At 43.8% G+C, this 24,018-nt stretch overlaps 2 protein-coding genes across 2 annotated transcripts in view; one reads left to right on the top strand and one right to left on the bottom strand.

Moving 5' to 3' along the window:
• Window positions 1-582: 582 nt before the first annotated feature.
• CCNB2 (cyclin B2) lies at window positions 583-5,442 on the top strand. The gene is made up of 9 exons (XM_036389368.2): window positions 583-667; window positions 1,527-1,655; window positions 1,735-1,860; window positions 2,259-2,429; window positions 2,503-2,661; window positions 2,951-3,187; window positions 4,076-4,216; window positions 4,773-4,883; window positions 5,179-5,442. The coding sequence occupies exons 1-9, from the start codon at window positions 638-640 to the stop codon at window positions 5,278-5,280; spliced, it is 1,206 nt and encodes a 401-aa protein (XP_036245261.1). The 5' UTR covers window positions 583-637; the 3' UTR covers window positions 5,281-5,442.
• Window positions 5,443-6,886: 1,444 nt separating this feature from the next.
• The window catches only part of MYO1E (myosin IE), a 76,941-nt gene continuing 59,809 nt past the window's right edge, over window positions 6,887-24,018 (bottom strand). Inside the window, 10 exon segments of the mRNA XM_036389366.2 lie at window positions 6,887-7,962; window positions 8,464-8,633; window positions 11,153-11,357; window positions 13,581-13,673; window positions 14,094-14,251; window positions 15,629-15,775; window positions 16,249-16,394; window positions 17,038-17,207; window positions 17,872-17,986; window positions 21,140-21,284. Coding sequence (XP_036245259.2) covers window positions 7,886-7,962; window positions 8,464-8,633; window positions 11,153-11,357; window positions 13,581-13,673; window positions 14,094-14,251; window positions 15,629-15,775; window positions 16,249-16,394; window positions 17,038-17,207; window positions 17,872-17,986; window positions 21,140-21,284 — 1,426 coding nt within the window. The 3' untranslated portion in view covers window positions 6,887-7,885.

Below are 24,018 nucleotides of genomic sequence, written 5' to 3'. Positions count from 1 at the left end.
TTTTGCAATTTTTTCCCCTTTCCTTGTTTTGCACTGGAAATCTTGATCCCTAAACATTTTCGTTTATACGTATTACTGCAGGTACTGCCTAAGAAAAAACTGTTAGTGAAGGATCAGCGTTCAGCTGAAGTTAATTAGCCTGCTAAATGGAGTTATCGGGAACCTTGGAATTCTAATTTGAGGAGTGCAATTCTGGAGAAGAATTGCAAGTAAACTTTTGTCGGTTTAGGCAACTGCGGTAGCGTTGAAGTTTCTGAATCTCGGGACTCGTTATTAAACCTGCGGCTGCCTGTCCCGAGCGGGAAGCGCCCGCGGGGAGGCGTTTGGGGGCGGCGGGCGCGGTGCCGGTGCCGTTCGGGTTAAACCCCACCGGACCCTGAGGGACCTCGGCCTCGGCCCTGCCCTGAGGGAGCCGCTGCGCCCCCCGCACCGGAAGCCGCTGCAGCCGTTTCCTGCTGGGGCGGGGCTTATGCAGACGCACCAATCGGCTGCGTGCATCGTACGAAGTTGTCCAATAGTAGAGCAGGACAGGGTTTAAAGGGAGCCGCGGCAGCGTGAGGCAGCGGCCGCCGGTTTGGCTGGAGAGCGGAGCGGTTCTGTGCGGAGTAGCGGCAGCGGCCTCCCTGTGTCCGTGCCCATGGCGCTGCCGGTGACGCGCCGTGCCCCTGTGAGTACCCCTGTGAAGGCGGCGGGTGGGCCGCGGGGGCGACAGAGGAGCAGCCAGGGCGAGGAGTCGGGGGGGCGGGAGGGCGAGAGGGGCCGCCGGTGGCCGAGGGCCCCGCCGGTGTTAGCCCTCAGGCGGCGCGAGGGCCGCGGCCTGGCCGGCGGGGGTTGGGGGGACGGCTCTCGGGCCGGCCGGGCCCCCCGTAGCTCGGCGGGTGGGGCGGCGGCCGGGCCGAGCTGTGGCCCAGCGCTGGGAGGGAGCCCCGTTCCTGCAGCGCGGGCGCTGCCCCCGCCTCGGGCTGGCCTTGGCCGCCCGCGCCGCCCCCGCGGAACTGCGGGGAACGTGGGAGTGGGAAAACTAAAGCTGTCCTAGGGGGAGGTGTAGGCAAGGACTGCAGGAGCCTCGCTTCTGTGACGATTGTCTAATGCTTTAAACTGAACTCCACGAAAAAACTGAAGCCTGGTGGTTTCATTGCTATGCTTAACAAAGAATATTAGGTTTTGGGTGTGCAGCCCAGCTTTTTAATTCATAGGGCATGTGTTTAACCAGGCGTTTGCTTTATGCATCCTCTGGGGGGCGCTGCTAGAGTTACAAAGTGTGAGAGCTTTAAACAGCAGGTGAGCGCTCTGACCTTAAAAAGTATGAGATAGGGTGCATTGTTTACTTTTATAACACCGTTCAGAAGTACAGTGCTCTGAACCTAGAGAGGAGGCTTCTTCCTCTGAATATATGTGACTGGCTAGGAAGTAAAAGCTGGTTGAGTAATGCATAGTAGGTACAGTGGTGGTAGGTCTGTAATGGATCAGGCATTGGAAAGTTGTTGGTCTCTGAGTCTTAAACTTTTGCAATTTTATCATTTTAGATCACTAGAGGGATGGAGAATGCTGTGTCTGACCTTAGAAGTAAAGCGAAAACTCATGTGACTGGCAAAAGGGCTGCTTTGGAAGAAATAGGAAATAAAGTTGCAACAAGAGGAACACACATATCTAAGGTAAAGGAACATTTGAAATCTCTGTACAGGGAGAAGTTCGGTTGCTGCTCTGTGCTAATAATAAATGTTTTCACTACAGAAAACAGAATGCCCCAAAGCATCTATAAAGCCTGTGAAAGGACCTAGCAAGGTGACAAATGGAATTGTACTGCCTAAAGCTCCAGCTGCTGTAAATCAAGCAAACAAAGAAACTGATGTTCCAAAGGTAGGAACTGATGATACTGTTCTGGTTTTTAATTTGATTTGCAACTTTGAGCTCTACCTTCACAATAGTTTATCTGTGGCTGTATCTCATTCCCCTGCTGAAGAAACGAAGTCTCTGTGCTGAGGTTTTCATTTAGTGCATGTTGTACTTAAGGCATAATGCATGATGTTCAAGTGGCAGAATGAGCTGCTGAAGTACTGGATGACGTTTCTGCTTTAGCTGGCAGTTACTGGAAGATCTTGGGTTTCTCTGTTTGTGGTATGTCAGTGGAAACTTGCTGTGCTGGAGCCCAGGCTTCTATCTAAAGAAGTTGCATTAGTGATGGGTGAAACATGGAAACAAAGAACAGTGATGCTTACACAGTAGATCCGTGTTAACAGGTATGATCTGTTCCTCAGGTTCTGTCTCCTGTCCCTATGGATGTATCCATGCAGGAGGAGGATTTGTGTCAGGCCTTCTCTGATGTGCTGCTCAACAACGTAGAAGACATCGATGCAGAGGACTGGGAGAACCCCCAGCTGTGTAGTGACTACGTGAAAGACATCTACCTGTACCTGAGGGAGCTCGAGGTAGGGTGCCCCAGGGCTGCCCTGGTGTCCCAGGGGGGTTGCCTGGCTGCTCACCCCCTGTCTGTCCCCCCAGCTGCAGCAGTCTGTCCGTCCGCACTACCTGGACGGGAGGACGATCAACGGGCGCATGCGCGCCATCCTGGTGGACTGGCTCGTGCAGGTGCACTCGAGGTTCCGCCTGCTGCAGGAGACCCTGTACATGTGTGTGGCCATCATGGATCGCTTCCTGCAGGTGAGATCTCCCCCAGGCCACGCTCAGTAATCACTCAGTTGCAATGGCTGTAAAGGAGTTCAGGATTTAACTTTCCTTTAGAAAACAAGGTGTGTGCAAACAAAGCTGTGACAGTGCAGCACCTTAACTCTGAGGCTGCTGCCTTCTTTGAGCCTGTTACTATACAGACACCTTTGCCTAGAGTGAAAACCTCATTTATAGGAATGAACATTCTAAACTGATAAATATGAATCTTGATTATCTAGAGTTTGACACCTCGGGGCCTGCATTTTAAATGTCTCTGTTGCAGAATCACCCAGTACCTCGCAAGAAGCTTCAGCTGGTGGGCGTAACGGCACTGCTTGTAGCTTCAAAATATGAAGAGATCTTGTCTCCTGATATAGCAGACTTTGTTTATATTACTGACAATGCCTACACCAGTAATGAAATTAGAGAAATGGAAATGATTATTCTTAAAGAATTAAACTTTGACCTGGGGCGACCTCTTCCAATTCACTTCTTAAGAAGAGCATCAAAAGCTGGGGAGGTGGGTACTTGTCCTCATTATCTAGCACTTCCCTGTATTGGTAAAGCCTGTAAGGATTGCTTCTGGTGTTTTTATCATCATGTGACCTTTCCTCCTTCAGCTTAAATGCTGGATGAAGGAATGCTCAGCTCTGAAACTCCACCGTGTGGCCTAACACGACAATGTCACTGTGGCAGCCAGTAGCATTTCACATTTCTATTTACTGATGCCATGTTCAGCCTTAGTGGCAGTAATTTTACTGTTAAACTAAGAAGCCTCGCTTTGAATCTTTTTAATCTTGGTGATCAGACTACTTATTAGTAAATATATATATTATATATTATAAATAATATAAATTTATTTATAATAATTTATATTATAAATAATATAAATCAGGCTAATTATTATGTTAAACACTAGCAGTGTTGCAGTTCTTTGTAACTTCTGATTGCAAATATTGTGTTATTTAAGAATCAAAAGATAAGCTTTCTCTTTGACCCAACCCTTTCTTTCTCCATCTCAGTAATTATATTCAAGTGACTGCCTACACTTGAGGTGGGCTTCAGTTACCTCAGCAGACCACTGGGTAACTCAAATAAGTTTCTCCCTAAGTCATTTTACACCTCCCCTCCGTAGTTTGCTTTACAGAGGGAGCATTAGTGTCCTTAGTTGGGCACAGCTGTACCTGATACTGCAGATTTCTGTTCAAATCCCTCACTTGACTTTGTGTCTAAATTCCAAATGGCTGCTGGTCTTGATTTTGAGAGGAATGTCTATTAGAAAGGATAATCCCTAAACTGTAGTAAAGATTTTGCTATTTTTGTTTTGTTCTTGAGCACAATAAGCAATTCTGAATGATAATGCTAAAGTGAAGTGAAACTGTGGATTAACAAGCTCTCCACCTGCTAGGCCGATGCCAAGCAACACACTCTGGCAAAATACCTGATGGAGCTGACCCTGATAGACTATGACATGGTGCACCACCGGCCCTCAGAGATTGCAGCTGCTGCCCTGTGCCTGTCTCAGAGGACTCTGGGACACACCAAATGGGTGAGCACTTTAATCAAACTTGTTCTACACTCAGTGGAATCCAACCAGTAAAAAAGTACTTTAAAAATTGTGTTTAGTTGGTCACAGTGCTGGTGCTGGAATGATGGTTGAGCAGCTGGATGCACAGTGGCAGGTAGAATAAGGAATGTACCAGTAAAAACTCACAGTCCTTTTCTCTGTGAATACTGGGGTTACAAAAGGATTTTCTCATGAAAGCATTGAGTTATTGAAGGCTACACTGTAAGTAAAAGTAGATTTTCATAATTCTTGCAGTACATGTAGCATAATGAAGTTGTGGACCATGAGTAGTGAGTTGTAGTTCAGCTGGTAGTTGCTTTCTTATCCTCTGCTCAGTCTAGAAGCATGGTCTTGAAAATTCATGTGTCCAGACTTCTGCCCATCAGGTGGCTCTGGAGCTGTCATTTGAACTGACAGCTACAGTTTCCAGCACTTGGGGCTTAGCCGTGAGCTCGGGGTGTTTGCTGCCTGAACTGATTGTGTCTCAAGCAGCAATTCCTCCCTCACAAATCTCAAGTTTGTTCCCATTCTGCTGCAGGGTACAAAGCAGCAGTACTACACTGGCTATGCAGAAGACGGCCTTGTGATGACCATGAAACATATGGCCAAGAATGTAGTCAAAGTGAACGAGAAGTTAACAAAATACACTGTAAGTATTAACTACTTAAATACTTTCTCTAATGTTTTCAAAATATCTTTGCTGCATATTGTAGTTCCTTAGGTAAATACTCTGTATGTTATCTTAAAGCATATGCTCCTCTGACAAGCCTGTAAGAGGCTGTTGCATTAATGTTAACAGCAAAACCTTTTAGACAAATTGTGCTCTTGTTACTTTGCAAAATGGTTCAGTTTGCTTGTTTTTCAAGCAGGCAGACAAACTGCCCCAAAATTACCTGCCTGTCAATGGTGTATGCATGAAATTTTTGTATCTCTGTTCTCTGCAGGCTATCAAGAACAAGTATGCAAGCAGCAAACTACTGACCATCAGCACCATCCCTCAGCTGAACAGTGAGATCATCAAGGATCTGGCTGCATCACTGCTGTGAAGCCCTGGGCAGCCAGGGCTGATGGTGTGTGCACTTTGTCTCCTGCTTTTGTACATAGCATTCCAGCTCCCACAGACAGTTCCGACTCACACTGAAGGTGACGTTTTAAATTTGCTTTGTAATACAGCTTTCTATCTAAAAATAAAACTCCTTTCTTTTAAATATTGAGAGTGTGACTCTTTAAGGTACAACCTACATATTTGCAATCTAATGTCCAAGTGGGACATTTGACTAAACAGGTGAATGTTTCAACTTACAGTTAAATGGGCTTGGTTATTCTCTGTGGTTGTTTCCAGAGAGAATCTCCAACCTTTATATATTGCACTATATTTATTAACTTACTTCATTCTTAAGATAGAGAAGGCAGACAGGTTTTTTTGTTGTACCTTAAAGAACACTAAATATGTACTTTTTTCAGTGCCTTGTTTCAAGAAAGTATACTGGAATTTATTTCTTTCTTTGGAGTTAGCCATCTTCAAGTTTGGGGAAAGATGTAGGCTATCTTTAACAGGTATTAACCTTGTAAATCTTCGTGTTTCTCTGTGTGCTAAACAAAAGGGAGCTAAGGTAGAAGAAGTGGAAGGCTCCTGAATGCTGTGCAGGGATAGAGATGTGGAACTGTGGGCATGAAATCTTTTGAAAGCAGCTCACCCTTGAAACCTCCTCCACTTCCTGAAAAGAACCCCCTTAGGTTTTTTGTTACCTGTTTGCTTGCCCACATCTTTTTCCCCCCTTGCTTCTCCAATAAACCTCTGCACCTGGGATCATAGAGTCAAACCCAGCCTAAGGCAGTTCTTCTTGTCACCTCCTTGGCACTTTGCTTGCTTTTGTCTGTGTTTCTAACCTAAGTGTCAGCATCTGTATGCCCAGGGAATACAACCATGTAAGTAATGCAACTTTTCTGCCCCAATACCTCATGTATGTCTATTTGTTAAATTAATCTTGTGTAAGTAATGTTAAAATAGACCTTTTGATAGGCCCCAGGTTATACTGAACTCAGTATCTCCCTTCCATGCCTAGCTGTTCTATGCCTGCTCAGCATCTCTTCATGAGTGTGCCTGGCTCTGATGTAGAAGGCAAGAACCCAACACTACAGAAGTGCCCTAGACCTCTCAGTGTTCCCCTGTGGGAAGGATGTTAAAGCTCTACTGGGTTTTCTCTCCTCAAGCAGGAGATTTTTCTCTCCCCTGGGATAAGTAAGCCTAGCACTTGCTGCAAAATGTCTTCTGAAAAATGTGCCTCATTCCTTGTGTGGATATTATTCCTCCCTTGAAGTGAGGTCCTCATTTCTGGCTCGCAGAAACAGCTGCTATAGAAGATAAAGTTTGTGTACCTAAGTTAGATTTAGGCAATAGTTTGGGAGGGATTCAAGATTTTTAGCTGTCTCTTAAAGCTTATGCAACTTTTAATACCAGCATAGGCAGGGCCTTTTAACTGCTCTTAACATGAGAGAATGAAATACATGGCACTGCAGCTGGGCATAGGGAAAATAATTTGAAGTGAAGAAAGGGATTCTTTCTTCAGAAGTCAGTGCAGTAAAATCCTGAAGCCATTGTTGTCAAGGGATGTTTGTATATGTGAGAACAAACTTCACAGAGAACAAACCTGTTGATCATCCGGTGTTTTATTTTATGGAGGTTCAAAAGGCAAAGCAGGAATTCTCAGAACTGCAGGGCAAGCAACAGTCACTCTGGGGGAGGCAGACTTGGGCAGTAACACCTGTGCTTTTGCTATTTAAAAGGAGAAGGAGTAGTGCATATCTGTAAGTACCTGGCATAAAAATTCTAGCAGTACTACCTCGTAAGAACAGTGGACTACTGCATTATACATTTATACATGTTTCTATCATAACCAGTTTTTATATACAGTATATAACTATTTCTATAAATGTACAGCTCTGCATAAAGACACTTCCTATAACAGGTAGAGTATTAAACATAAATCCAACATGGGCCAGCCATATTATAATATAAATCTTGAAGAAGGCAACATTGTTTAGCATACAGTACTATGTGGTTTTCTGTTTTAAAGTCTTACAGTGCCTGTTGGAGTCCCTAACACACCTGCAAACACAAACCAGTTCCATTACATCTCTGTACAGAATTAAATAGACCATCACAGTAGTTTTTCAGATGGTAATATCCCAAATGAGCCTAAATCGTTTTGACATGTAGCAGCATACTTATTAACATGTTCCCCAGAATGATCTGCATTAGGGGAAATGTGCATTCAACATTATCTTCAGCAGATAATTAAAAAGGTTACTGATACTGAGCTGAAGGCACTTAATAAATACACCCCTTTCAAAGTCCCTGGTTCCAGACTGTAAAGCACCTGTTTCAGGAAGATGGTAGGTTTGAGCATTCTTCACTTACCAGGTGTTTAAACCAGGTTTTAAATATAATAAATAATTGGTCAGTTCATTGCTGTATGGTGCTGAGACAAAAATCAAAGTCTGTACTGTGGGAAACTCTTCCTGCTCATACACAAATTTACTGGTGAAAATACTGCTGAGAAGGCAGACCTTGGAAGAACAGTGTCCTGAAGGCAGGGAAAATATCTTCAACCACTGCTACCTTCATGCCAGTTTTTCTCTGACAGTGTTTTAAATCTTGGTGACATAATTGTTGGGAAACAGACCTTGTTTCCCTCGTAGCCTTCCCGTCCACCAGCCAGAAGGATCTGTAACAAAGACAGCAAGGTAAGGGGTGAGGCTCTGGAAGCATTTCTGTGTACTTGGTGCAACCTTGCAAAGCTGTGCCCACTCAGTGAGAGCATTTCTGGGAAGGAATGAGGGGACAGGATTTTTTGGAGTGTGTTCATCTCTTGGCCACATCTTTTTGCCTTGAGGAGGGTGCTTTGGGGACCCAGAGTTTGAACTGCTTAATTACATTTTGCTTTTTGTGCTAGACCTGTGATTTAGCCTAATTTTCCTCTAGAGCAAGAATTAGTGTCTCACTAAGTGTACAGCTCTGCAGTGACAGATCCTTGGTCTGTGTGACATCCTCCTGAGTGGAGAGGTTGGACTGGGGTGGAGGCTTCTCTGCCCCCTGGGCCAGTATGGGAATTTGCACGCCCAACAAGAGAAGATGAAGTGGGGCGGCTCAGGAAGTGCTGTCCTAACTCCTTGTGGCCACGTAGCTCAAAGCTCAGCGTGTTAGTGGCAGCTGGGTGTGTCCGTACCTTCCTTGAGGATGTCGATGACGTCGTTGGCGTTGAAGCTGAGTTCGTCCGTGTCCTGCGCGTCGTAGGCGTAGAGCGCGCGGCACTGCGGCACCTGCGGCTTGGGCTTGGGCTGCGGCTTGGGCCGGCCCCCGGCGGGCGGCGGGCGGCTCGACGTCTGCCTGCGGACACTGCCACACACAGCAGGGGCTGAGACACCCAAACCTCAGCCCCAGCAAACCCCTCTCTTAATGGATCCATTGCAAACAATGGCACACCAAAAGGAAAAACACATTTGCTTGAATGTCACAACAACTCAAAATAGCGGTGTGAGACTTCCCTGTAAAAGGGACAGAGTTGCCATTTCTTTCCTATGGAAATGGAAGAGTTCCCAACAGCAGTTCCAATGCTTAGAAGACATTTAGTGCCCAGGCTGAAATGGAAGGAAATGTGTACATGCAGTTCATGCATATCTTGGTACATCTACACAGCTCAGGCTGTGTCTCTCCCCTTGCCCCAGTGTCACCAGTGATTCACTTTACAGTATCAAAAATAAAGTTCTAGCTCACAGGCTTGCTACTTTACCATTCTTGTGACTAAGCTGTAACAGAGACTTGCATCTCTTAAGTTCCCTCAGATTCCAGGGCCATCTATGGACTTGTTCTGTTATAGCCAACTCTGAAGCAGCAGGGGAGATGCTGCACAAACTGTCACAGCTGTGACCACTCCAAAGATTAGGAAAGGGAAAGAGGGAAGAAATGCCTTTTGTCAGCTCATCAGCTAATAAAGGCTGGAAGAGAGAACAGGTATTAGACTCAGTATGTCAGTTTAAAATGAATAATATATGTGGTCAATGACTGAAAATGGAATGATGTGGAGGAGAATGAACTGTGATCGTGGCAGTAATGCCATGATAATGTAACATGGCTTTTGCAGGACAGGGTTACAGTTACTTACATGACGTCCTAGGCTTAATTTGTCAATAAAGCTCTGATTCTAACTTTGTAGTGAACTGCACCAGAAAATAAGATTAGAAGTATGGATTATAACAGCACTTCAGTTCTCAGTGTATCTATGAGGGGAGAGATTTTTCTCATGATCTTCAGCATCTACTTACTGCCTTTGCTCAGGATAGGAAGCACTGTGAGAGCTAAACCTACGTACGGAAATTAAAGAATTCAGCACAGTGGAAAGTAGCTCAGCTTTTGTGCAGCTGTGGTAGAACTACAGTATCTTAAATGAGATGTTTTGCTGCTGGGGGGAGCCTGCTGATTTTAATCTTGGTCCTGCACTGGATTGTTAGTATCACTGTATCCTTCTTGGCAGCTTTGCTAAAAATAAACCCAATTCTACTCCTTAAAAGTTGCATCTACTTACATATCACTGGTTTTGAAATACTAAAGTCACACCTCTTCTAGCTCACAGTGTGTCTGAAATCCTCTGCTGAATAGAGTTATGTTGTTTCTTTTCAGTGTATTAAAAAAGGAGCTCATAATGCTCAGGAAGACAGCCTTGGGAATGTCACTTTCCTAAGAGTACTTAGGTTTGTTACTGCTGCAGAACAGCTGGCGCTGTTGGGTTTTGCTTTTATCATGTGGCTGATGTGTTTTTGTTGTTACATGAACTGTAGTCTCAAGACCAAGTAAAGTTTAATATTAGTAAAAGAGTTTAGGAAGAAGTTGCCATGTGCCAAGAACATTTCACCACTAAAAGCCATGGAAGTTATTACAAGATGGAGATGTCCCTGTTAGCATGTGCTGATGAGTTTGAAAGTGGTAAAATAAGTAGCAGTGGCTACTTCTGATTTCTTTCTTATTTGAAGATTAATCTTTAACAAAGAAAAGCTCTAAATATGCCTGAAATATCTTATGGCTGACCCTTGGCACAGTGGGGTAAAATGACCCATTCAGTACAACTGCAAAGACCTCTGCACATGCCTAACCCTTCTTGAGGGCTCTGTGTTTAGGAACTGGAAAGCTCCTCCTTGGGAACCCTTGGGTGCACTTCTGATTCTCAAAATCTATCAATTGTGCACATTTATGTTACTGTTTGACAACTGTGAGGTGGGTAATGCTCGCTTAAATTGTAACTAATCTACTTAATAATCAGCCTTGGTGGATAACACAGCAGAATGCTTAGACCAACAGGGTAATTTAGTGCAGAACACCTGCCCAGGGGTTTGTCTGCTGACTGACAGCTGAGACAGGGCTGTTCACACAAAAAGTTGCTCTTGATATGGTTAGAAATAAATGTACTTTTGCTGGCTCCAAGAACGCCCATTCATGCAGATCATGGGAGTCATCAGCAAACTGCTGCTTCTAAACTAAATTCTTTTTTTCCTAGAACTGCTGAATTTGACAATTAAGTAACACTTAAGATTCCCACTGCAGTGAAGCTCCATTAATGTTCCACAACAGAGTGGAGTAAGGGCTGAGTTAAGGTAGAAACTGTGGGGTGACTGAAAAACCTTAACATTTTTAAGGCCTTCAACATTCGTATTTAAGATATTAAACCAGAACTGTTTCACCTTTATTCCTATGGGATGGAGTATGCTTTGGAATCTGATGGAATGGATGATAACCTTTGAGTACAGCTCAAGAGTACAACCTGGTGACTGATGCACAGAGTGTATCAGTCATGAACAGTTTGAGTGTGTAAAAATATTTGCAAAAATGGACATCTTTTTATCAGATTCAATGTAAAATCTTACCCAGCTGCTCCTTGGTCAGGTACTTTCAAGAAATCCAAGCTTTGTGGTTGCTGTGAAATCTTGCCTGCTCCTCCTGACATTTGCCGTGGTAGAGCTGGTCGTGTCATATTTGTGTACAGGTTCCTCTGATTGGCCCACTGATCTCCTGGGATCTGGGGATGGGCTGCACACTGGGGGGGATTTATTACTCCATTCTGCTGCTGACCTGGAAGTAAAGAAAGAGTGAGTGAGTGCATGCAGCCCAAACTCCAGCTCAGCAAAGGGAACCTGTGATGGCTTAGCTGTCAGACTCAGCTGTCAGGGAGCCCCACTATCAAAGAACCCAAACAAAAATCATGTGGAAATGTTGATCTATACCCAGCTTCTGGTCTGCTGACAATCTCTTTTGGCTTGCCAACTTCATGGACTCATGCTCAGGTTTAAGACTCGTGCCTTGGGTTAGCTCTCAGCTGAGTTCCATTCAGCTAACACAGTATCAACAACTCCTCTCTAAAGCACTGCACAATATTTTATCCAGATAAGGGTTAATCCATAATAATCATAATTAATCATATCCATAGCTAATCCATATCCAAAATCCTTCTCCTGAAGTTCAAACTCAGTCTACCACATACTCGAGGAATTTGATTGTTTTTATTAAGTTGCTATAAGTACTTGTCTATTTTAACAAGCATGTGGGTGGGGGGTGTCTGGGCTTTTTTGTTGTTTTGTTTTTAAAAAATGCCTTGATGTTATTTTGGTAGTTGAAGAGCAGTTTGAATTTTCTAGGACTGACATGGGTATATGCCTTTAAAGAAATAATTACGCCTCTAACTTGAATTTAAAGCAAACCCACCCCATGTCTGAGCTACTTGCAGTATCAGGGCCTAAAGAGCCCAAGTCTGGTTGCTTTACATTCATAAAATTCCTATGGAACAAAAGGGGAGCTATGCTTCAATTAAAAATCAGTTTCCTCACTTACATGGGTGAGCCTCTGCTCATTGTGATTATACAGAGCTGTGTAGAGAGGAGAATTCACAATCAGCACCTTTACAGGGAAAACCCTACTGCCTGAAACAGCTGCTGTTCACTGCTGATGTTCTCTGGGTGCTGTGGCAGAACTAAGGGTCAGAAACTCCTGCATAAACCCCACTGTGCAATCCAGCCAGATGCACAGACATTATGGTGATGTTAATAAAGGTTTGGGTTGTTCTGAACCCGTACAGAACACTCTGTTCAGCTACTGCACCACTGATTTCAAAACAAGATGTGAAAATAGCAGAACCCAGATTATTGTTTGGGACTTTCAAGGAGGAATTTGCCCAAATCTTGACATTGCTTTAAACTCCTTGAAAGTCTGAGAATTTTAACTGGAACTCTTTTGTAACACCTGTCTGCAATTTTGTTTTTCCAGCTCTGTGTGGCTACTTTCCAAGAGAGTTTAACATTCAAAGCCACTGTATCCTACAGAGAGGTTTGTAGGAGGAAACTTCTACTCACCTTTTAAATGTGACAGCCCAATGCCTGAGGGTCACCACAGCACTTGAAACTTCAGCAGTAACAATTCTCCTAGCTATAAAACTGCTGAAACAGTTTTTGAAAACATAAACCAGACTGTCCTTGCTTTAACTGATGCTGCACAAATACTCACTATCTCTGTTTGCTCACAGGTCAGCTCTTACAGTAATTTCCCACTTCACTACTGATCTGGCAGATCACACAGTTGTTTGCTTGACTCATACAGCTGTGAGGATTTGGAATTGTCTTTTTAATTTGGTGACCAAGACTGGTCACACCCCTAACTTCCACCATTAGCATTGTCCTTCTCAATAAACAGCAGCTGACTGAAGAGGACTCTTTGTTAAAAGGAAAGTACTCTGGGAGTGTAAGTAAAAAAACCCAAACTCTTGGGAAATGCTGGCTCAATGGAATATTGTTCTCCCCTGTGAGTTCACAAGCAAAATGAATCCTATCTGCCCAGGGCAGAAGTAGAACACCCTAATGACATCAGTGCCCTGCAGAAAGAGCCAGTGCCCACGGGCACAGCACACAGGAGCTGTAACGTGTCTGGCAATGAGACACAAACTGCATTCTGTGCTCTGCTGGCCTTGAAAGCAGTTTCACTGCAAAGCACTGTCCATGGCTTGATAAGCACAGAGCCTGTACCCTTCACACTGCAGAAGGCTACAAGGTCAGGTTTAGACTGAGTGGCTTATACCAAGTGTCTGAACAAGTCACCATCCACACCAAGCAGGACAGCTCTGGGGGAATATCCAGCAGGACACTTCATAAAATGCCTACAAACACATGCTTTCCAGGCAGGGTCTTTGAAAGAGAAAATTAAACTGTTACCATAATCTTTTTTTAATGGGTAAAAATTGCCAGATGACAGGAGAAAACCAAGAACCTTGACCTGGAATTCTGTTTAGCCCAAGCTAAGAGGACTTACCTGGAGGAGGTGGTGCAGCTCTCATAGGATAAGTCTGATTTTGAGACCTATTGGAATATCCTCTGCCTAGGCTAAGGTTCCGTCTCGTAGGACCTAGAAGAAAGCAGCAACGTTCTGTCACCCCCTCACAATAACATCATTGAGGTAAGGCCCCCTCTTCTGGGATCAGAAAGAGCTGATCTTCAGGAATAGGCAATCTGACTCCTGCAGGCTTGGCCAGGCTGTTATAAAGCATTAGGTGCAGAAAGGGTAACTTTGGGATATTCTCCCTTTAGTGATCCAGTTCAGCCTCAGGATATAAAGCAAAGCCTTGCATCTACAGTAAACAAGGTCCAGACCACTGACAGCTGTAGAGCAGCAAGGAACTCTGCTGTAATCCTCAGGATCTCTGTGTGTTACAGAGAAATTCATACAGAACATGATGAGGCTAGAGCCAAGCATGGATAGAAAAAGGCAACCATAACCATTTCTGATTTTATAAACCCCTAATTTCCAGAGGAAATTCCTACTTACGGGAATTCTTTGGTAGCCCTGGTCCAATGCTGATCTGCAGCACTTTATTACTTGGTTTGAGAATGGCCACATCTCCTTGGCCTTGTATAAACTGCACCTGTCGGGAACCAGCACTGCTCCAGGGCCCCCAGCTCTCCTTCTTCAGCTTCACTTCAAGTCTGACACACAAATAAAAAACCCCAAAATTGCTACATCAAATCAAGGCAGTATTGCTTGGCAGCAGATAACTTAGAAATATAAAATTAAAAGCTTAGACTGAGAATCTGCATTCCATGAATGACTCAGCTGACATAACCACATATTTAAATCTTTTTTCCATGCTTTTTAAAAAAAATGTTCTTAATTTATGTTTTAACTTTCCTGGTACAGCTTCTCCAAGGAAGTTTAAGATGCCCTGGAGAGGACAGTGAGCTTTGAACAGAAATGTGCAAAGGTCCAAGCAGGAGATGTGTCAGCCCTGAGCCAGCAGTGCCTCTGTGCTGCCTCTGCTGTTTGTGACCATGCCCTGCACACAGTCAGAGGCACAGCCCCACCCTGTGCCCGGCTGAGCCCCACCCTGGGTGCTCCGGGGCAGGGCCTGTGCTGAGCTGTAAGGGAACAGCTCTGCACACACACGCCTCACACCCTTCACTTCACATTATTTCCCATAAAGGCACACAGACACACTCCTTCCCAGCATTTCCACACTACCCATCTGCTCTGAACTGTACTCACATAGGGTTTTGGGCAAGACCCCAAAAATGCAATACATGACACTCCTGATACTGGCTTTGCATTCTCAGTGTACAGGAGTGTATGCTAGAGTTATGTTCCTCACTTCAATTCTCTTTCTACACCCTTTCCAAACAAAATTAGTGAGCTCCTGTTGCTTCTCATAATTCCTCCACCTTTTGAAGGCAATAAAATAAACATACAAATCCAAGGCCTGCTGTTGCTGATCTCCTCAATGGGTGGAAGTATTAACAAAAGCACATGTTTGCTGGGACTGTTTCCAGGATGTCCTCACAGCCAAAGTGCACGTCAGACGTGCTCTAGGTTTTCACACTTGTTTCTAAACAATATTCCCAATATCATTTACTTAAGTGAGGCCTCCTTAGAATTATTCTTTCACCATGCAGTCCCTGGCACCCACAACAAACTTCAGCATTTCAGACTGATACATTATGTGCCCAGAATTCTTTCAAACTCTTCACTGAGATGTCTGCACTCCTAGGTGAAGGTGAAGGAAGAGGATGCTCCTTGCTCCTGCCAGGAGCCAGCAGCAGCTGAGCAGAGGCCCTGCCCTCCCTGTCAGGAGAACAAAGGCAGCTCTCCATGCACACACACAGTGGGAAGTGTCAAGTGGCCCTGGTAAATCCTAACCTGTTCCTCTGACAAGGCAAGCACAAAGTCTGGAATCCCTGCACATGCAGGGTTTTACACTGTGCTACCTCCTAGTATTGCAAATAAAGTACAACTTACACTCAATCATTTGCCTTGGCATCAAGAACAAACCATTTATCCCTAAATGCCCACTGAGAAAAGCCAGAACTCACGTATTGCTAAATTTCAGAGGTAGTTTTTGTTGCGTTTTCTCTTCGTATCGTTTCGATAAGAGGCTTAAAAACTCTGTTTTGAAGACTGATTCGAGCAAACTGTCGTATTCCTGTTCATGTAGAATGAAAATGTCATCCTGCATGGTGCTGCAAGGAAATCAGAGCATACACCACCCAGTTTAAAATGTCATCAGCAAACACAGCCAGCATTATAATGACATTTGCAGAGTACTCATGGTTAATTTTTAAAAACATAACAAAGTCCAAGCAGCATTAATTACAGAGCCTTGCATTCTGAGAACAGGTTTGATTTTTTTCAGGAGTTGATAACAGAATAGCTGAAACAATCCCTTTTGAGAGACAGGAATACTACTTAGTAATTTTACAGTAATTACTGTTAGCAAAAAAACCATTTAAAATTAAATGGTGCTATTAAAATTACATTTAAAATCCTTCTCTTCAATAATGGCAGATTTTTGACTAGGGATAAATTGCAAATTTGAAGGTTATTGAAGCAAGTCTGAAACCCAAAGCAAGCAAATTCAAAAAGAAAGCTTACAATTCCCACTTCATCAATCAAATTGCTCTATTAATGGAAAAAATATATTGCAGGTACTGACCTTAAAGAAACAGAAAGAATTCTCTCCACTTCCATCCTTCGCTTCAAGACCTCCTTCACCTGGCCCTTCTCTGGGCCCTGCTTTATCTTCTCCCGCCCGATCAGGTAAATGCACTTGGGAGTGAGGACGAGATCTCGCTTCACACTCTGAAACACAACATTGGAAACACACAGCTGTGAGCTGGGCATTGGAAACACACAGCTGTGTCCTGGGCACTGGAAACACTCAGCTGTGTCCTGGGCACTGGAAACACACAGCTGTGTCCTGGGCACTGGAAACACACAGCTGTGTCCTGGGCACTGGAAACACACAGCTGTGTCCTGGGCACTGGAAACACACAGCTGTGAGCTGGGCACTGGAAACACTCAGCTGTGTCCTGGGCATTGGAAACACACAGCTGTGTCCTGGGCACTGGAAACACACAGCTGTGAGCTGGGCATTGGAAACACTCAGCTGTGTCCTGGGCATTGGAAACACTCAGCTGTGTCCTGGGCACTGGAAACACACAGCTGTGTCCTGGGCACTGGAAACACTCAGCTGTGTCCTGGGCACTGGAAACACTCAGCTGTGTCCTGGGCACTGGAAACACTCAGCTGTGTCCTGGGCACTGGAAACACTCAGCTGTGAGTTGGGCATTGGAAACACTCAGCTGTGTCCTGGGCACTGGAAACACTCAGCTGTGTCCTGCCTGGTGTGGCCCTGAGCTGGGCAGTTCCTGGCACGAGATGGTGAAGACAAGTCTGACTCACAGCAGAACTGGTCTTCAGGGGATGTTGCTGTTCCACCCACCTTAAACCTTCTGTCATATTTAGTTACAGTGTCTGCAAAATCGATCTTCTCCCTCTTGCCCACGAACTGGCGCAGCTCGGGGTGCTCCTCCATGCCGATGTAGTCTCCCACAAAATTCCTGTTAATGCTGTTCCGTCTTCTCTCCTTCTTGCTCAGCAACAAATCTGATGCTTAAATACAAAACATAAACACTGATTAATAGCATCTACCAGGTTTCCTAAACTCATGCTCTCCAAGAGCCAACTGTTTCACACAGAATTTCTTGGGAAGTGAGAACCACATTGTTTGTAATATGGAAAAAACAGTGAAGCACTGCCTCTAATCCTTTAGGTAAGGATGTGTGTGATCATTAAACCCATTCCTAATGAAATACACTGATGGCAAGTGTAGTTCTGGTTAATTAGGAGCACTTCTGGAACTAAGAAATCTCTCACAGTGCTATAAATTAAAGATTAACCCTTCCAAACCCAGCATGTTCATCCACACAGCCCAGGTCACACACAACTAAGTCCCAGGAGAGTCCATGGATTGATCTTATCACCTACAGATTACTGAGATCCTGTGTAACTGTGGGAAGTTTTCTTTTTTTGCCTCCCCTGTCTGTCCTGCTCAGTCTGGCTCTGATTTCAGAGCAAAACACTGCCCAGTCCAAGCATGCAGAGCAGTCAACATCCTCAGTGGTACTGCAGGGCTCCAACAAAGTGCAATCACTCAGACAATTACCTGCAATGCAACTTTTGCCTACAGAGAGGGATTTCCCCGCCTTTGTGCCCCTCCTTCTGTTCCTGCAACCATGTGTGTGTGCAGTCCCTGCCACCAGAAGTTCTGACCTACCTTCTTCTCTCATCTGCACGTATTTTTTCCTGGCTGCATACTTCCTCCAGGCCTTCTGGATGGCCCTGGCATATCCATCATACTTCCTCTCTCTCATCTCTTCCAACAGGAACAGCTGTACAAAGAGACAGTGGGGGGGGCAGACATTTTACACGCAAAGTTCAAGAAAAAGCTGCATTTTACTTCTGACAACTCTCCAGTGCATTTCACTCTAGATCCAAGCTGGTTCCTCTTCCACAGCTGTGGTATCTGAGACTGGAATGCTAAGGAAGCCTTTCTGGAAGAGATCTCTGGTGCTTGAGTGGCTGTGGCTCTTACCAGTTTACCCATTAAGTTCCACATCCAATGATGAAGGAAGAGGAATACGGATTCTCCCTGAAATACTCTACTGGTGCAATGCAAGGTTTTCTACTGGCCATTTCTTCAGCCTCCACCCACACATTCTCCAAAATTCCTACTTCTCTTGTCAGAATGTTACCATGCCTGTGGGGATCTGTGCCATGTGTAACACAACTGTTCACGAGCAACTTTCTTCCCTGGCTGAATTTCAGACCCTCCTGTCCACTGGCTCCATTCTTTCTCACCACTGAAGGTTGTCGGCTGGCTGCAGGACTTGTAACTATGACCTTACAACTCACAAGAATGACATGGTAAGGTTTTTAGGTCTAAAATATCAGAAATCAAGAGAAAATACTATTTTATTAAAACAGAATGGAGTGTGGATCTCCTTTTTTGAGAATCCCAGGTCTCATTAAAAGACATGTAAATTTAATGCATTTTAAACAACTTCATATTGTAGGATACAGCATATTCACTACAGCCTTTTACATACTCCAGTGAAATAGGATTTTTTTCTTATCAGGGGCACAAGCATTTGGCTAAATTGCAGCATTCAGTCAGTCCACTGACATGACTGTTGCTTATTATTTCCCTGCATTGTATGTTAAACATTCACAGGAGTAATTAGCAAAAATGGGTATATGGAGAAGCAAACCTGGGCTTTAGGATTTTTTTTTTTTACTTTGTTGCTCTAAACCATGCAAACCTAGAAAATCAGTTGTTCATATTGATCTGAAAAAGGAAACTCGATCTGATGCAAACCATTTCCACAAAACCTCACTTGCTCCTGTACAGAGTTATTTATTCAGGTGTGTGATGGAAATGTAAATAATGAAGCCTTTCTGCCACCCATAAAACCTTATTTCACAGTTGGCAATTCTCCATCTACAGCAAACTTATTTAAATTTTTTTTAAATCTCTTCCTGAACACAAGCACTGGCTGGGGTTTCAGCACAGGCATGAGAGCTCCTGATGCAAAAACATCCTCAGCTGCAGCAGGAGCATGACTGACCTCACCAAATTCAGGTTACAGTGACCAATATTGATGAATACTCACCAGTTATTTCTCTAACAATAATGTTAATTGCAAAATCTCAGGGCAAAATAATCTATCATCTGCAGCTGAAGGTCACCATTAAGGAAGTTCAATTAAATCACTGAGCTAAAATACAGTTCTTGAACTATAGAAATAAAGATACTACATAAACCCTTTCCTAAAATATGTATTATAAAGCCTCCCCTACACTCTCAAGCAAATCAAGTATTTTTCATCTTTAACCCCAACAAGTGCTGTTTTTGGTGGAAGAAAGAAAAAATTTCATTTACCATCTAAAAGATTATTTTTCTCAGAAGCAATATGAACCTAGCCAATATTTTAGTAATATAAGATGAAAGATGATTGTCTTTCTTAATAAAAGATAAATCCCTCTTTAAAATATTCAGTTCTTAAAAATATTTTTAACATAAAATAAAAAAGCCCAGACTCATTTTAGTACTTACTTAAAAAGAGACTTTATGGCATTAAAAAAAAAAACCAAACATATCTAGTAATTAAAAGTATTAATTAAAATTAAAATTGAAACACAACCCCCAAAAAATTTCCAGTCAACTTCATGCTGTCCTAACCTGCAGAATTGCCCCTCAGTAAAACTCACAGATACACCATTAAGTGAATATCCATGCAAGCAGGACCTAGCATCACAAAAATGCACTGGGATGGGAAGATGCTTCTACTGGGCAGCAACGTCCTCCTCTCCAAAGAGCCAGCAGCAACTCAGGCTGGCTTACAGATCATTTATGACTGAAGGGAAACTGGATCCATCAATCCCATGGCAGCATTGCCACCGGGCTATTGGACAGGACAGACACCAGGAAATCACACCAACTTTGTAAGACAAAACTCCCAATAATCTCCAGAAAGAAATCACAGCTGTGCTCCACAGGAAGCAGGTAAAGCTCACACTCCCTCAGAACTGGCTGGCTGTTGTTGCCATGACCAAGTAGGATCAATCCCATAATAGTTTCCTGCTCTGCCAATATGCCACCTGAAGAACTGTAATAACCAACACCTCAAGCACTACATGCTGTGGTGTATGAACATGTCTCTCAGATGTAGGCAGGAATGTAAATCCCATTATTCCTGAACAATATCTTACCCTTTTTATGGTAGAAACAACAAAATTTCTATAATGCCTTGGAGAAACATTCTTCTTTTGCCTTTAACAAATACCTTCCCATGTGATTGGGCACAGCAGCGTCATTGCCTGAATTATTAGAAAAATATATGTTCCTAGAACAGCAAATGGTAGCTATAGAAGTGTTCAGCTTTTGTTTTAGCATGTAACTTCAGACACCAAGAAATCGATGCTCAGCTGCAAGATGTGCTACACAAACTAAGGCCCATGGCTCCTGATGCACCAGGAATCCGGGAGGGTGAGTAGAACACAGATTTTCCTTAACAACCTTCCTGAACAGCAAAGTAAGAAAACTTTTTTCCAACAGATTTTGCCTAACTTAGTAGGCACAGGATAAAACCAGCCTTGTGATGCCTCCCTAATGTTCCCTTTAGGATTTCAAATTGCAGTCATTCTGGAACACTGATTTACTGTCCTTACCGTCCCTGGGGATTATTCTACCTTCATCAACAGTTCTTGTTATGAGAAGAGGACCAATGTTCTTGATACCAAAGCATCTTCATAACCTATTTTTCTTCTTGATGTATTTAATTCTCTTTCTATTAAGTGCCAAACCCCTGCAGTGACTTTATGTAGTGTGCCCTTTACAGAGGCTCTGTGATAGACAGGCTCAGCTTGTCTGAGATTTTTACACTTCCCACACCTCAGCAGGTATCATGCTCAACTTGAGCAGGCAGGACTTTAATTTCAGCAAATAGCTGCATAATTAAAGAATTGTGTTCTGGCACACTTACAGACTCTGGAGCTTTGATGAAGACTTTGGACTTCCCGAGCTGGTACTGGTCAGGATCCATGTTGACTGACTGAAGCAAGTGGAGGACTCCTTGTTTCTCTTCTCCTTTCCATGAGGGCCAGGTTGCTTTGGTGAGAATGGCATACCTTAAACCACCAATGAGAAGAGATTAAAACCTGGGGTCAAACAGCAGCAGCAGAACACCACTGACTCTTGGCCAGCACTACCCTGGGGGAGGGTGACAATGGCAGCAGGCTCAGAGCTTGGTGTGTGTGCAGATGCACAGTATTAAGATGTTTCTTGTTTAGTGAGACCAAACAACTGAGAAGGACAACAGTACCCTGGAGTCTCCCACTTCCAGATGCTAAGTTCTGTCTGGTAACTGCAGCAGTTCACTGCACAAAGTTCTGCTGGAATCTGCTTAAGTCCAGGGTGAGGTTATTCACCAACAATGACCTATGGCCCAGGTTTGAGTAGCTACATCCTTGGTACTCTGAGCTGGTTCCCAAGCACATGTCCAAATTCTCACTCAAGCCTTCTCACTCTTATTCTTACAAAGGTCTTTTCTGTTTCTGAGCAAGTGACCAGCTTGTGCTCCTAACGACATGCTCAACAGCTGGGCTGCATTTAGCAAGGAGCCAGGGCTGGCTCTATCCCAGGAAGCCTCTGGCTTGGCCGCTGGTGCAAGAAGGAAGCCACAGTGATGTTGGTGCTTGAGGGCACTCTGGGAACTGACCCCACAGAGGGCCCCCAAGGAGCAGAGAAGTGCCCTAACTTTGACAGAAAGCACGGAGCCTTCTCTCTCATGGTGTCCTCTGTAAGCCTTGAGAATGAAGTAATGCCAGGCTGCAGCCCCTTTTAAACTGCCCACTTCTCCAGGCTTCACTTGGGCTTTTGGAGCTGCCAGGCTGGAGTTACAAAGCTGCCTTGTTCCACTGCCCACCAAAGGAGCACTGCTGGGCTTTAGCTGCCCCAGCATGTCTGTGGGGAAGGAACTTCTCTGGCAGCAGCTGTCTGGGTTCCTTTGACAAGACTGGAGAACAGCTAAATATATTGAGACAAATTTCTCCCCAAAGTCTTATATTCTTTACTCTTGACAGTTTCCTTTTAATGCCTTAGGCATACTTAAGTGATGTAAAGTAAATCATGCTTATTAGCAAAACTATTCAACCCATGAAAAAAGTGATCAGCTCTGGAGGTCAGTTTGTTGTAATTCCCAAGTTCTTAAGATGATTTAGGCAGCTCCTAATAAAATGCTCTCAAAAACCAGACAAGGAGCTGTTGGAAAATACATTAAAGGAATGTTGATTACTGGTTATCATCATATCTAAAATGTTATCCAGCCAAGAAGCAGGAACAGTATCATGCAATTTAAGTAACAATACCACACAAACAGAAATAGCAAACAGTTAAGAAGAAACGTATCACAAAACCCAAACACCTCTGAATAGAAGGTGCATGAAAAGAAAGTAACTTCTGAGTACTTCAGTAGGATTCAAACCACTGATGTTCAAATCTCTCAGTTAACAAATGCTCAGGTACTCTGCTGGACAGTGTAATGAAGTAGCTCTTACACCACCTTAAATATGGCAGTGTATTATACACAGTCTGTGTTTAGACAATGTGTACATTTACGTATTTATGTGATTTATCAGTATTATGGGATAAATAGATGCAACCCAGTAAGGAGTTGTAACTTAAAGTAACTCCCAGCTCATTTATTTACCAGCCTCTTTTGCAGGCTCATCATGTACTGCCAACAGTGCAGCTGTGTAGGTGGGTGTGACCAAGTCTGAAGGTAAAGGAGCTGAGGTGAATAAAGGTGTTTGAAACTGCTACCAACACAAGAGACTGTGACATGACATTTCAGCATGCTACAAATTCTCTCCTACATCTCCTGAGCTGCAAAGGAGGGCATAGGGGAAAACGTGATTCAAGACCTTTTATATGTGTAGAACTCTTGAGAACAAAGAATAGATTTAAAATTCTCCTTTTTCATCAAATTAACTTCATACATTTTACTTCTGTGACAAATCTAGAGGACAGAACAAACAGATAATTCTAGAACATGCGCTATTTAAGCATTTCACAGGTTGACAATGTGACAACTCTGACTGTTCACTGCTGTTCAGCAATGGCACTTCAGTGTCCTCATGCATGCTCCCCATGAAACAGTCATGTCACTATCCATGAATCCAGGTTTGTTAAGCTTGTGTAATATGATCTTGCAGATGATTTCAGCACAAGTACTAAGTGTGTTCTTAACATGCTTCTGAAACAATTTTAAATCATGACTGTCCCCAGATAGGTATTACAAACTCCCAGTCAGCAGTTAGGTCTGATGGCTGAGCAGGGAGTGGGAGCTCAGCTTTCAGATTGGTTATGCTTGGGAACACACAGGCCTTTTCAGTGACTGTGGCTTTTTGCATGCAAATGTAAATTTTGTACATAAAAGTCTATTCAGCCCAGCAATCTCCACTTGCACGGAGCTGCCAAGGCACGCCCAATGAAAACAAGTGTACAAGCATGCATTTCCTGTCATCCCATGTCTCAGCCCCATTTTACTCACACTGACTCTGGGGGTCAGAACAGAGCTTGTTCTGGATGCTAGGAACTGTGAATGGAAAGGGTGCAGGAAAAGTTTTACTCATAACAAAATGTTACATTTAACAAAGATAATTAATCTGAAACAAAAGGATGAATTCTGTAAGAGGAGTTTCAGTTGCCTGTGGATCCAGAAGTACCACGTAGCTTTCCTCTGTGCAGAACTCTCAGAGCCTGCCCAGCCCTCACAGTCTGTGTGCAGGCTAGATTTAACACACAGTATAAATCTGTTATTTGTCTCAGCAACAGTCTGTGTTCAGTAACATAGCCTGTAGC

The sequence above is a fragment of the Molothrus ater genome, chromosome 13, assembly GCF_012460135.2.
Source record: "Molothrus ater isolate BHLD 08-10-18 breed brown headed cowbird chromosome 13, BPBGC_Mater_1.1, whole genome shotgun sequence".
In the NCBI taxonomy this organism is placed as follows: Eukaryota; Metazoa; Chordata; class Aves; order Passeriformes; family Icteridae; genus Molothrus; species Molothrus ater.
The sequence above is the reverse complement of the archived record's forward strand: the minus strand, read 5'-3'. Positions and strand labels throughout refer to the sequence as shown.